Consider the following 14,938-nt stretch of genomic DNA (forward strand, 5'->3'; position numbering starts at 1 on the left):
TGCCTAGTGTTTGAAACCTTTTTTTCAATCCATCCAGTACCTCGCATAGAAAAGAGAATATAGCATTTGCAGTTGTTAAACCACTTCTAAAGTTGAACTGTATATCTGACAGCAAATTATGTGAAATAAAATGATAAATTATCCTTAGATACACAGCCTTTTCAAGAACTTCAGCAAACACCAATGGCATAGAGACATGTCTAAAATTGTCTACATTATCCCATTCTCCCTTTGTATAAAGCGGCTTTACTACCAAGTTCTTTAATCGTTTAGGAACCTGACCATTCATAAAGGAAAAATTACAAATATGGCTAAGTACAGTGCTAACATGTGCAACACAGTACTTTAATATTCTGCTAGGCACTTCCTCATATCCATGAGAGTCCTTAGTCTTCAGTGGTTTAATTATTGACTCAATCTCCCCTTTCAGTATCACAGAGGAGTATTTGAGATATCAATCTTGGAAAGTTATTTTCCAGAGAGTTATATTATTGCCTGTAGAAACTAAGATTTTATTTAATTCACTAGCAATGATCAGAAAATGATTGTTAAATACTAAGCATATATCTGACTTATCAAGATCGGAAATATTTTTACTATGAACTGACTATATATCGTCGACCTTGTGCTGCTAGCCACACACTTCCTTCATCACTGACCATTTGGTTTCAATTTTATCCTGTGAATTAGCTATTCTATTTGTGTACCACATACTCTTTGCCTTCCTAATAACATTTTTAAGCACCTTGCAATACCATTTTCAGTGGGCTACTGTAACTTGATTGTGATTACTTCTAACTTACTGATATAATTCCCACTTTGTTCCACATGATATCTTTATCCCAGTAGACAGCCAACCAGGCTGCCTTTTACTGCTAGTACTCTGTTTAGTGTGTTCTAATGGAAAACAAGTTTCAAAGAGCATGATAAATGTGTTAAGGAAAACATTATATTTGTCATCTATGTTATCAGCATTATAAACATCCTGCCACTCTTATTCCTTAATGAGGTTTAAGAAACACTCTATTGCCATTGGATTAGCTTTTCTACATAGTTTGTAATTATATATAACATTTGTTTGAGTACAAAAACCTTTGTGTTAAAATTTGTGCATCATGATCTGAAAGGACATTAACCCTTTTACTAACAGAATGCCCATCTAGTAATGAAGAATGAATAAAAATATTGTCTATGGCTGTGCTAATGTTCCCCTGCACCCTGGTTGGAGAAAAACAGTCTGCATCAGATCATATGAATTTAGGAATCTTCCAACATCCTTTTTCTTGCATCAAGAAGTCACCACATGTAACTAATTTTTGGTACATCCTGTGAAGTGAAAAGAGAACCCTCTCTAGCTTGAGCAGAAATGCTCTGATGTCAGAGTTGGGGGACCTATATACAAAAAACAATTAGAAGTTTAGTTTCACTAAATTCAACTGCCCCTGCACAACATTCAAATACTGTTCAGTGCAGTGCCATGATACATCTATGGACTCAAATGGAATACTATTTTTTACATACATGGCTACTCCCCCACTTCGCAAAGAACTCCTTGAAAAACAGCCAGATAATCTGTATCCTAGTAAAGGAAGCCTTTGATTGGCAAATTATTTAAGTGGTGCTTGGATATACCAAGAATGTCAGAGTCAACATCTATAAGCAGTTCACTAACTTTATCTCTAATACCTCTTACATTTTGATGAAATATGTGAATTCCTTATCTACTTGGCTACCTTACCACCTCTGAATGTGATTCCTTTTTTAGACGGATTTCCTTTAAGCAGTGATACCTATCAGCTGACTTCAATCTAAAAAATGTGCCCGCTCTAACACCAACTACTACAGGAATTTTTCCATGAGTGATCCCATCACTGGGCACAACACTGTCACCTATAAGTTTTGCCAGCCTCCCCTTCCCATACCTATTGAGGTGCAGGCCATCCCTAGTGAAACCAGATCTATTGATAGACTCAGCTGGCACCACTGCAATATGAGCCATGCCCTCCGCCATCAGTGCCTTTTCCAGCCCCATGTTAATACGTCTAACACCTGCATTAAGATGAGACCGATCGTGGTGCTGAAACAGTTGCACAAAGTGCACATTAGTGCGACCAGTTTGAGTAGCTATCTTTACCAGATCACCAGCTACATCATATTCCCAATGAAACAGTTGCACAAAGTGCACATTAGTGCGACCAGTTTGAGTAGCTATCTTTACCAGATCACCAGCTACATCATATTCCCAATGCCTATCAAGACTATTCCCTGCTCCACTCACAATCACTACCTGATCCTCTTTCGTAAAATTACTACGTAACTCCCTATGTTAACAGTTGCCTGAGCCGACTCTGCACTAGGCTTCACAATGCTGGTGAGCTGGTACTTACTCCCCAACACTTCCTGCAACTGCTGGCCCCCACCTCTGCCATGCAAACTACCTAGCAGCAGAACAGTCTTCTTTCTGTTACACTTTGCAACTGAGTTAGGCTCCCTAACTGCTGAGGATTGCTGCATGTTTCCTACACCTACAAGAGGCTCCTCTCCTCTCACCTCTAACGGTTGGTCAAATCTATTGGTTATATGCAAAGTACAACTGTCTGATTATCTCCTCCTCCTAGCTGCCTTCTTACCAACTGCCACTTCCCATTTCCCAGTGCCCTTGAAACTGACTATTCAATTGCTGGTGGACTGGATGGGGAAGGGGGGATTTTAATTCCTACACTGAAAACTCTGTGTGTATTTGTTTTAACTGTTCCTGTTCTGTTTTAAACTTTCACGAGTTGAGGATGGGCCACTGTTCTTCATTTTATTGATACCATGAGGTTTCTGGGCCTCATGTTTGATCCTTAAGTTATGTGGTTCCCATGTCTTAGGGTGCCATGTGATTTCTGCTTGATTACGGGTGCATGGTGTATAGATCTGCATGACCCTCTAAAGTTGTTGGACATGGTGCACCATACAGGAATTTGGCTGGCCACTGGAGCCTTCGAACCCAGCCCCTCACTCAGCTTTTATGCAGAGGCTGGTGAGCCGCTGCTTCACGTCAGGTCACCAGTCCCCATAGTGCGACAGTCCTATAAAACCATGTTCATGCCACACACACCGGCACACCACACCGTCACTCATCCATCAATGGAAAGGCTTTTCCATCAACAACAAGAAGCAATGGGGCCCTATGGGATGCGGGCAAAGGATTTCTTTTTTGACAAATGTGGCTGCTTTTATAGGTTTACACCAATGCTGGTTCATACAGAAGCCTAGAATTATTTTAGACTTCACGCATTCCAAGAAAGACTGGATTCTGGATTTTATGTGTTAATCTTGGTTTTTCAACATTTTAGCTAGGCATCACAGTTTTACAGTTGAACACTGATGTATCCAAATAAGGGGACTCCCTTGGCTGTTTGGTAGTGTTGCCAAACAGTGTCTTCATGAGTTTCCTTCCCTGTGAATATGCTGTATTTACTGCAGAGTGCCATGCAATCCTGAAGGTACTGGAGCAGATGAGACATCTTCTGGGCAAACAGTTTCTTGTCTGTTTCGATTCTCTCAGTGCCCTCTAATGTGTGCAGCACATGTACCCAGCAGAGAAAATGGTCTAGTTAATAGATGATCAACTGAACTTCTTTCAACAGTGGGTAAGTTGGTATCATTCCGCTTGGTACCAGGGTGTGTGGGAATTTGGGGAAATGAATGAGCAGACCAAACTGCGATGAACGCCTGCAGTGATAATGACATGGCATGATGTACCATTCCCCTGCAGGTGGTCACTTCACTGATGATTTGGAGATGCATGCAATTTGGCAGGAGGACTGGCTGGCAGTGAAGGCCAATAAGCCTACCTCCAACTTGGGCCTTGTCTCCACATGCATAGCTTCTTCTGACTAGCGGACCCCCCCCCCCCAGTCTGTGATGCCTGTAGCATGCAGTTCACTGTACACCACATGTTAACTAAGTGCATTTTTATTATATGATAAGTAGGCAGAAGCAAATTTAGGTGGCGATCTGCCATCTGTTTTAGCTGATGATGATGGGGCAGTGTGGTCAAGCTTTTAAAACTTTTTGATGTGTCTGACTATGGCCTATGCTTTTAGGCTGGAGATTTTAGTGTGTTGCAGTTTGTCTGGCTCTTCTGTGGTCAACCAGTTACAGCTATTAACCAGTTACAGCTATTTGCTGTCCTCTTTTAATCCTTTTCACAGATTTTTCCCTTTGTACTGTGTGTTGGAGCTGATTAATTGGTGTGTGTGTGTGTGTGTGTGTGTGTGTGTGTGTGTGTGTGTGTGAACAAGTCCTTTCACTTGCTTCCAATTTTAATAATTTTGCAATCTTTTACACACATTTTGTTCCATTTTAACATGGGTGCCAAAGAGCTTGCTGTCGTGCGCTCACACCACCACCACCACCACCACCACCGCTGCCGCTGCCGCCGCCGCCACCACCACCACCACCACCACCACCACCACCACCGCCCTCATATTTCTAATGTTCAAGAGACTAAATTTTTATATAGTCAGCATAGCTTTATGTTGTTATCCTAATTACCGAAATGAAGAAACAAGGGAGATTATTATGTGGCGATGCTTCTTCCAAGAATGTTAGTCCACAGAATGTTAGTCCAGCAAGCTGTGCAGGATAGCTTTTGTGAAGTTTGGAAAGTAGGAATGAGTTATCAGCTGAATTGAGTCTTTAGAAAATGCATTTTAACCATCAATTGTTTTATTTAACAAGTATATTATCTACTGGTTTCAGTCATAGAACATTATCACAGGATGTCTATCAACATCAAAATTGAAAAAAAAATTCGAAAAAAATACAGTGTACACTAAAATGACACAACTCAACAAAAATGCGGGTGCAAAATGACATATGTATACTTACAAGATAAATCACATCAATTAGAAACATACCCCATTTACCTTTGTTTAAGTGCTCTGTTTTATCTTGTAAGTATTCAAATGTAATTTTGCACCCATGTTTTTTGTTGAGTTGTGTCATTTTTGTGTACATTGCATTTTTTTTTTCAATTTTGATGTTGTGTCCTCACTAATGGATGCAGCTGGAGCTGGCACACTGGGTCAGTTTGCAACTGGTGCCATGGGCAGCACTTTGAAGTTCGCTGCCAACCCTAACTGTGGCCTAATTAGCAATCCTGGCACCACCGCCAGTGTAATGGACATCCACATTGTGATAAACAGCACTCAAAGGCGTATGGGGTCATGTTTGGCGTTGGCGTAAGACAGCTCTAGAGCAGAGCTCCAGGGTTGCTGTACGTAGCTGTAGTTCATAGTGGAGATCAGCCTGTGAGACTTAGTCTACAAGTGGAGTTGCCTATAGCCTTCGCATAAGAACAGTGATTGACAGTGTGGCACCCAGGATGGACACAGTCCATTGACATTGTATTCAGTAATGCACACCTTGACAGACGGCTGCTTAGTTGTATCTATCCACTAGCGCATCCAATGAGTTGCTGTACAACTTTAGTTAAGTATCACAGCACAGTAATGTGTATAATTGTGTGTGTGTCATTAATTTGCTTGCACTGTCACAGTTTCTCCCTCCACCTTGGAGCACCTAAACTTAATATGATGTGTACGAGCTGTTCTACCCAAATGACCCGTGCACTTAAGGTGTTAACAGACGTCCAGTGGTGATGATCTGTGACTGACACCAGTAGATGATATATAAGTTAAGTAAAACAGCTAATGGCTAAACTGCATTTTCTAAAGCACTTAATGGCAGTTGGTTCTCATCTGATGAAAACATTAAATGAATTGAATTTGTTTAATCATTTGGGCAGTTTCATTTCAGAAGGCTGGGGGTTTAACACATTCTTGACAATGTAGTTATCAGAGACATAGCCCAAGCATGGATTGGGAAAATATGAGGCTGTAAATATTCTCTGGCCTTTTGAAAGAAGCAGTTCCAGCATTTGCCAAAAGTGGTATATGGAAACAAAAGCAATATGTGCATATGAATGTAAAATTATGTAATACTTATAGAGCCTGAATTCTTTTTAGATCATTTAAACATATTTTTCTAAAATTGGTGTACAAAGCCTTAAACTGGACTAAAATCTTACTGGCTGTTACTCATGTTAATTCAAGAGAATTCAGTCATGAGCTGCAGAAAAGCTGTTTTGTTCCATTGATTTAAGAAGTTAATTATATCTCATAAATAGATCAAAAATTTACTATACATAAATTAGATACTTAATAAGTTTCTATTGAACATAACATTTTAATGGCCCAAACTAAGTTAAAAATAATTTCTGTTACAGGAAATGACAGTCGCATGGTGTACAAAAAGAGCAGAGCTAGTTTTCAAATGTGTGAAGGGGTTTATGATAGAAATGGCATCCTGGGGAGGCTCGGAACTGAAAAATTTACAGTTTCTAGTACCAAAGGTAAACACTGCTTATTTCGAATTTTCTAAATGAAAAAAGTCATTATTTACAGTGCAATTTATGTTGGGGAGAATATTGGATCAAGTTAGTAAGGAGGTGGGCCAGTAACCACTCTGGTTGTTAGATATATCCCTTAAAGGTGGTCATACTTGTCACATACTCTTTTCAACCTTTGCAAATTTTGTTATAATGATATGGTTTGAGGATGTTATGTTAAGTTTTATTTACATATTAATCTTAATGGTTTTCTAAACAAAACAGTATCAAGACTTTTTTTTTACAAACTACCTATTGGCTTCTGTCTCCGGTTTTTCGGCCGACGTTCATCTGATGATTTTACTGACGTTTCGCCAGCATGAGTGGCTGGCATTGTCAAAGCTTCACCCTCCATTGCCGGTGGTGAACTGGAGCCGAGCTCACGGCCACAAACTATATGTACCTGGCACGCCAATGTCCGAGGGCTTCTCCACGGTCATTTCCAGTGCAGTTCTCCTCTTGCTACCTGCAACACTCGTTTGCTGCAGTACAGGAAGCCAGGATCCATTTACCTTAAGGCTTTTCTCTTTCTTGTTGAAGCTATTCACATGTTTTTGTATTTCTACAGCTTCTCTGAACAATCGAGTGTGATAGTGCTTCTCTACAGCCAGAACTTCCATGTTGGCAAATTTTATTACGTGGTCGGCCTCACTCAGTGCGTGCTCTGTCACGGCCGATTTCTCCACCTGCCCCAACCTGCAATGTTGCTTATGTTATTTGATTGTCCAGTCATTCTGACATAAACGTTTCCGCATGTGTATGGTATGCGGTATATTCCCGACATTGCAAGTGTGTCCCTTTTCTCCTTTGCCGATCTAAGACACTCTTTGATCTTACTTGTCTGTTTGAAAATTGTTTCTACTCTGTGTTTGCACAATATACAGCCAATTCTGCTGTAGGCTGCCTGAACTTTGCTTTGTTCAGGAAATCGTAATAAAATTTTTTATACTTTAACTGGCAGCATCACATTAATGAAATAATTTTCATTGGTACATATTTCACAGTTATTGGTCAAAACAGTATGAATTCTCACCAACCAAAACATATTCCTTACAAAGAAACTGATAAATTCGTTGAGATATGCAGGAGGAGGAGGGGGGGGGGGGGGGATTTCCATTATTTGTTTCTTATACTTGTTAAACTGATAAAATACACTAATTGCTACACCAAGAAGAAATGCAGATGATAAATGGGTATTCATTGGAAAAATATATTACACTAGAACTGACATATGATTACATTTTCACGCAATTTGGGTGCATAGATCCTGAGAAATCAGTGGCCAGAACAACCACCTCTGCGGTAATAAATGCCTTGATATGCCTGGGCATTGAGTCAAACAGAGCTTGGATGGCGTGTACAGGTACATCTGCCCATGCAGCTTCAACACGATACCACAGTTCATCAGGAGTAGTTAATGGCATATTGTGACAAGCCAGTTGCTCGGCCACAATTGACCAGACCTTTTCAGTTGGTGAGAGATCTGGAGAACGTGCTGGCCAGGGCAGCAGTCGAACATTTTCTGTATCCAGAAAGGCTCGTACAGGACCTGCAACATGCGGTCCTGCATTATCCTGCCGAAATGTAGGGTTTCGCAGGGATTGAATGAAGGGTAGAGCCACGGGTCGCAACACATCTGAAATGTAACGTCCACTGTTCAAAGTGCCGTCACTGCGAACAAGAGGTGACCGAGATGTGTAACCAATGGCACCCCATACCATCACGCTGGGTGATAACGCCAGTATGGCGATGACGAATACATGCTTCCAATGTGCGTTCACCACGATGTCGCCAAACATGGATGTGACCATCATGATGCTGTAAACAGAACCCGGATTCATCCGAAAAAATGCCATTCGCGCACTCAGGTTCGTCGTTGAGTACACCATCGCAGGCAGTCCTGTCTGTGATGCAGCGTCAAGGGTAACCGCAGCCATGGTCTACGAGCTGATAGTCCATGCTGCTGCAAACGTCAAACTGTTCGTGCAGATGGTTGTTGTCTTGCAAACGTCCCCATCTGTTGACTCGGGGATCGAGACGTGGCTGCACAATTCGTTACAGCCATGTGGATAAGATGCCTGTCATCTCGACAGCTAGTGATACGAGGCCATTGGGATCCAGCATGGCATTCCGTATTACCCTCCTGAACCCACCGATTCCATATTCTGCTATTTCTGTTGGAAAAAGTAAAATTTCTTGAAATTTGTGGTAATCGATGTGGGAATAGTTTATTTTTTTGTTTCATTTGTCAAATTTCAAACATGTTGTGAGTATCATATGGCTCACTAGAGAAAATTGGTAAAACTATTCAGAGCTTTTACTGACACAATATCGTACATCACTTTAGACTTTTCTTAAATTAATTTTTTTTTTGTTTGCTTAGACCTATTGGGTACATAAGGTAACATACTTTGTGGAAAAACTAGTGACACACACATATTCGATGCTAAACAAGTAATCCATTATGGCTTTTATTTTGCTCTGTAATTTGTCATAGTTCGAAAATGGCATTACTTTACTACTGTCTGGCTTTGAAAAACTGTAGTTAGGAGTCATCTTTCATCTGTACTGTATAAATCTAACATTATTTCATTGTTTAGCTGGATATGATACCCACAGAATGTTCTAATTTGTAATTCTGTTTTTAAACAGGGTATTTCAGAAGAAGTATTCGGAACTCTGGCAACTATGTTACCAAGCATATTTAGGGTTTCGAATCCTCTGGTCTTCAAAGTATCTTCAACACCCCACACACCGAAGAGCTCATGACAAGTAGCAAATGGAGAGAACTACACCAATGACAGAATATTTATACAAAGCAAAACTTGTTTCAGGTGGTGCCATAAAGTCACTGCTTCACTGTCTGCGCACATAGCATTACTGTTCATTTTGAATGTGGTGGTATGTGGAGAAATGTTGATAATGTGGAAATCATGTATTTACTAAATTCAAAGGAAAAATATTTATGTAATGGTATTTCAGATTTTGTGCCTTGTACTTGTACATACAGCATCATTGAAAGATACTAAAGGCGAACACCAAATATTTGAATAGTGATCGTTAAATATGTTGTGCTCTTAAAAGTGGATATTACACTTAATTAAAAACAAAAAATAATAGGAATCTGAGATCTGCTTTACACTTAAAAAGCCTTACTTAGAGATTCTTTTGTATTAATCTCTCTCTCTCTCTCTCTCTCTCTCTCTCTCTCTCTCTCTCTCTCTCTCTCTCTCTCTCTCTTCCCCCCCCCCCCCTCTCCACTGATAGTATTCACTATCTTCTCTTAATGATTTTCGAGTAACAGTCATACACTTCATAACTATAGGTATATGTGCACCATTTTCAGGTTGTTCCTGTTTTTAATAATCACAGTTTTAAGAGTTCATTGTTTTCATGTGTAATTAATCATCTGCAATGTTACAGCATTTAATTATGTTAATAATATAATGAAATAATTGGAAATTTATATATGTTTGTTTTTCTGTAGTGGTTGACGAGGAATTTTGTATCTTACAGTAGCAATTAGCAGCTATTTGCTTACTGGAGGCTTTACAGCAGCGTTTCAAAAACTGAAGTTAAAGATTCCATATATGAAAATAAAAACTGCTTAGCTTCCAAGAGGAAGAAGTTGCTGCAATATTATCTTAAATAATATGTCACTGTTATGAAATTTCCTAACAGTTTAAAGCTATATGCTAGACTGGGACTCACTCATGAGACTTGGCTTTAGTGAGCATTGCTTTCCCGTAAGGAAGCTTTAAACAATGTATGCTCCACTGTAGCTTGGAAAAACTCTTTTTGAGTTGACCACTTGGCTATGACTGTCATTCTCCTTTTCAGCCTGTACTCCAGATGGGGTCATTCAGAAAGGTATGCCAGACACCTACTTTGAGAATTTAGGAAGTAGGAAAGGAGTACTGGCAGATGAGAGCTCTCAGCTCGGCCCTGAGTCATAACTCAGTCACAAAAAACATTGCATGAGAATAAGACAGAAGTCTAAGTTTGAGACCTGGTCCAATATTGCACATGTTTCTCATGTGTATGTTACAGTGGTAGGACTATTGTCCCCAAGACCATTAGCGGTAACTAGGATCCAGTGAATAGTACAGTTTCTGACAGGCGAAGAAAATGCTATCACATGTCCACAGGAATGTTTTGTTCAGGATGTGATGAGTAGCAATATGTCCTCATATAGATATTTATACTCAATCATGTGTTTTTCATTCCTTTATGAAAAGAGCAATTTATGTATTCTTTTGTAATTTGTTAGCCTCATTGTTGAGGAAGCAGTTATTCTTTACATAATTTATGGCAATTGTTTTTATTATATATTGTGATATATATATATTTTTTATTATTCATGTATTTTATAACATGGGAATTACATTCCAGGCTGATTCTACTTAATAAAAAGTACAAATCAGCTGTGTTAGTGCGTCAAGTCTTTGGATTCATATCTCAGAAGATAGTATTGCATAAGAGATTATTCAGTCGATGATGTATCTTACAAACCTGAATAAAATGTGCAATCTGTAATCCAGGTGTGTTACTTGTTTACTAGAAAAATTGTTCTGCACTTGTTGAATATTTTATACTAATGTCTTCTTTAATTATATTTTAAGTTGCTATCATTCATTTCACACATGGTAACTGCAACACAAAACTCTTTCTCACTAGACCTTTTAGATATGGAGCAATATGATGCTATGACGTAACACTGCTTGTTTTAAATATTAAATCTGTTGCTTTTACTGCTTTGGCCCAACATTTATTATGAAGATTATGCAGGGTGTAAAAATAACCATATATACAAAATTTTAGTGTTTATGGGACATTAAAAAAATGCTTTCTTGTGATAAACATTCATGCCTATGAGAAAAGATCTATGCATGAAGCATACTACTACTACTACTACTACTACTACCACCACCACCACCACCACCACCACCACCACCACCACTATCACTGTCATACCATAGCGAAAGATCTGTCAGAGAACCTGAGAAAATTCTGTCCTATGTCAAGTCACTGAGTGGGTCTAAGGCTTCCATCCAGTCATTTGTTAACCAGTCTGCTGTGGATGTTAAAAATAGCAAAATGAAAGCCAAAGTTTCAAATTTCACATTCAAGAATCGTTCAAGTAGGAGAATAGTACAAACATAACATCATTTGACCAGCAAACAGAATCCTGTATGGATGACATGGTAATAAGCATCCCTGGCTTAGAAAAACAACTGAAGGAGTTGAAAACAAATGTAACCAGATCTGGATGAAATCCTAATTCAGTTTTTCAAAGAGTACTCTATGGCACTGGTCCCTTACTAAGCTTGCATTTATCATGAATCTCTCTCGCCTAGTGCAGAGTTCCATGCGAGTGGAAAAAAGTGCAGGTTACTCCTGTGTATAAGAAGGGCAAAAGAATGGACCTCTAAAATTACAGACCAATATCCCAAACATCGGTTTGCTGCAGAATCCTCAATTCACATATAATAAATTTTTTTGTGGCCAAGAAGCTTATGTCCACGAATCAGTGTGGTTTTAGAAAGCATCGCTTGTGCTAAACTCGGATTGCCCTTTTCTAACATGATATACTGCAAACAATGGATGAAGTTCAACAGGCGGTTTCCATACTTCTAGATTTCCGGACATTGTTTGACACGGTGCCCCATTGCAGGCTGTTAAAGAAGCTACGAGCTGGAATAGGTTCATAGACATGTGAGTGGCTCGGAAACGTCTTAAGTAATAGAACCCAGTATGTTGTTCTCAATAGCAAGTGTTCATCAGATCCAAGGGTATCATCAGGAGTGCCCCGGGGAATTGTGATAGGACAGCTGTTATTCTGTATATACATAAATGATTTGACAGACAGGGTGGGCAGCAATCTACTGCTGATGCTGTGGTGTATGGTAAGGTGTCAAAGTTGAGTGACTGTAGGAGGATACAATCTTGCATCTTGATAAAATTTCTAGCTGGTGTGATGAATGGCAGCTAGTTTTAAATGTAGAAAAATGTAAGTTAATGTGAATGAGTAGGTAAGGCAATCCTGTAATATTTGGATATAACATTAGTAGTTTCCTGGTTGATACAGTCACATTATTTAAATATCTGGGCATAATGTTGCAAAGTGATGTGAAATGAAAAGAGCATGAGAGGATTGTGATAGGAAAGCCAAATGGAAGACTTCGGTATAGTGGGAAAATTCTAACTAACTGTGGTTCATCTATAAAGGAGACCACATAGGACGCTAGTGTGACCTATTGTTAAATACCATTTGAGTGTTTAGGATCCCTACTGGGTCAGATTAAAGGAATTCAGAGATGGGCTGCTAGATTTGTTACTGGCAGGTTTGATCAACATGCAATTGTTACAGAGGTACTTCAGGAACTCGAATGGGAATCCCTGGAGTGAAGGTGACATTCTTTCCGTGGCACACTATTGAGAAAATTTAGAGGACCGGCATTTGAAGCTGACTGCAGAATAATTCTGTTGCCTCCAATATACATTGCACAAAAGGACCACGAAGATAAGATATGAGAAATTAGGGCTCATATGGAGGCGTACAGACAGTAATTTTTTTCCTCGTTCTACTTGTGAGTCGAACAGGAAAAGAAATGACTTAAGGTGTACAGGATACCCTTCACGACGTGCTTTTAGGTTTAAACCACAATGTGATGAATATTGTTTTAAACATGTTGCTGAAAATATTGTCCATCTTGCATCTGTGTGCAGTTGACTGTCTGACACTCAAAACGATCAAGTGTTTCACAATGAATGGCTCTCTCTTCAGCCCAATGGGCAACAAACCATTATATCAGTGCATTAAAACAATCATTAGCCTGCAGGTGCCAGTTTTACATTAATGTATGCAAATGGATTACATTTTCAGGAACCTCTCTATAACCATATTCAACACACTGCAGTTTGAACACTGTTTCTGAATATCACTAGTGTCAAAACCTTCGTGGACCCCTAGTGGGGAAATGCGGTGTACCTGTGCTTTTTTTGTCATGAAAAGGTTTTCTTTTTATCTCCTCTGAACGCTCTACAGTTTCGTATATGTAGGTTTTTTATTTTATTTTACATAACACTTCTGTATTATGTATGTTCAAATATTTCAGTTGGGGAACTGAGCCAAACCTTGAATGAAGTGTAAGTAGTTATCATTGGTGTGTTGAGACACATTAGACTCCTATAGTTACCAACATTCACTCAGTTTCCAATAAGGTGTTATCTGGAAATGTCAAGGTTCAGGCTCTGGGTAAAACTTTCTTGTATGAAAATGAATTATTGAAGTGTTGAGCAAACTTACTGTCTCAGTTAGGGGTTTACGAGATGGAGTTTCATATGTAAATTGAAGGTGGAGAGGGGAAGAAAGGAAAAGAAAGGGAGGGTATTACTGCTGTCACTTGCATCGAGACATTATGTGGAATCAGTTGCGACAAGTGAAAATGTGTGCTGGACTGGGCTTCAAACCCAGTATTTCCTCCTTACTAGACAGGTGCGTTAACCTCTGCGTCATCCGGGACACAGCATTACTGCAACTACGCGGACTATCTCAGCACAACATGGCCGATTCACATTCCCATTGATTGCCACCCATCCACGGTCCCTGTCCATTTCCCCAGTGTTCGCTCTCTCAGACCCCCACCGGTGGTTGGATGCTTTGTGCATCCGCACTAAAGGAGGTGGATCCATTGCCCGGCTAGGCCAATCAAATTACCTGAATGCTTGGTGTCTGTTCTTTTGGACATGTCCTAAATAACAGACACCACCCATTCGTATAATGGAGTTTCATGTCTAAGGCAACGGAGAAGGATGCCTTGGTTTATTTAATCCAATCTTACCATCTTTACCCAGGCAGATGACTGCAAAATGTATTTATTATTGAGCATTAGAAAACTTGTATTAAATACTTATTATCTTTCTTGTACCTTTGTCCCACATTGGTGCAGGGTGAGCACAGTTATTAATGGATTTAGCACAGTTCATTTAAGGGGTGTCCACATGCCCCTCTGGTTGCCACCCCATTACCCCAAGGATGGAATGTGTGTGCCCCAGATGTCTGCGTGTATTATCATTCGTGTGAGAGTGACCAAAAGTTTTCTAAATGTTTGTGAATCATCAAACTGAGGTGGGAATTGGATACCAGCTTGGTACTTACCTTGGGGGATATGGGAAGCTGCTACAAAATACCACCAACCATTGTCGTAATCTTCCACATGGATTTGATCTGGGGCTGGAGCCCCCCTCAGTCCTAGAAGCAGTGCTTTAACACAGTGGCTATCTGAGTGGGTGGAAACTTATTCATGTCAATAAGTCTTTAGTATTACCTTCGTGGTGAAGTGTCTGTTCCATTAAACATCTTCATCTACACTCTACAAGCTCCCATATGGTGTGTGGTGGAGGTTACTTTGTACATGCCACCTCCCACCACCACAATGCTATTTGGAACATTCACTCTCCTGTAGTGTCTGCCACTGGGGTTGGATGAAAATG

At 39.8% G+C, this 14,938-nt stretch overlaps 1 protein-coding gene across 1 annotated transcript in view; it reads left to right on the plus strand.

Annotated features, from left to right (window-relative positions):
• Positions 1 to 12,262, plus strand: part of LOC124556322 (protein C12orf4 homolog) — a 151,103-nt gene extending 138,841 nt beyond the window's left edge. Inside the window, exons 10-11 of the mRNA XM_047130294.1 lie at positions 6,281 to 6,406; positions 9,095 to 12,262. Coding sequence (XP_046986250.1) covers positions 6,281 to 6,406; positions 9,095 to 9,211 — 243 coding nt within the window. The 3' untranslated portion in view covers positions 9,212 to 12,262. The remainder of the gene's footprint in view (positions 1 to 6,280; positions 6,407 to 9,094) is intronic.
• The last annotated feature ends 2,676 nt before the right edge of the window (positions 12,263 to 14,938 follow it).

Source organism: Schistocerca americana, chromosome X (assembly GCF_021461395.2).
Source record: "Schistocerca americana isolate TAMUIC-IGC-003095 chromosome X, iqSchAmer2.1, whole genome shotgun sequence".
Lineage (NCBI taxonomy): Eukaryota > Metazoa > Arthropoda > Insecta > Orthoptera > Acrididae > Schistocerca > Schistocerca americana.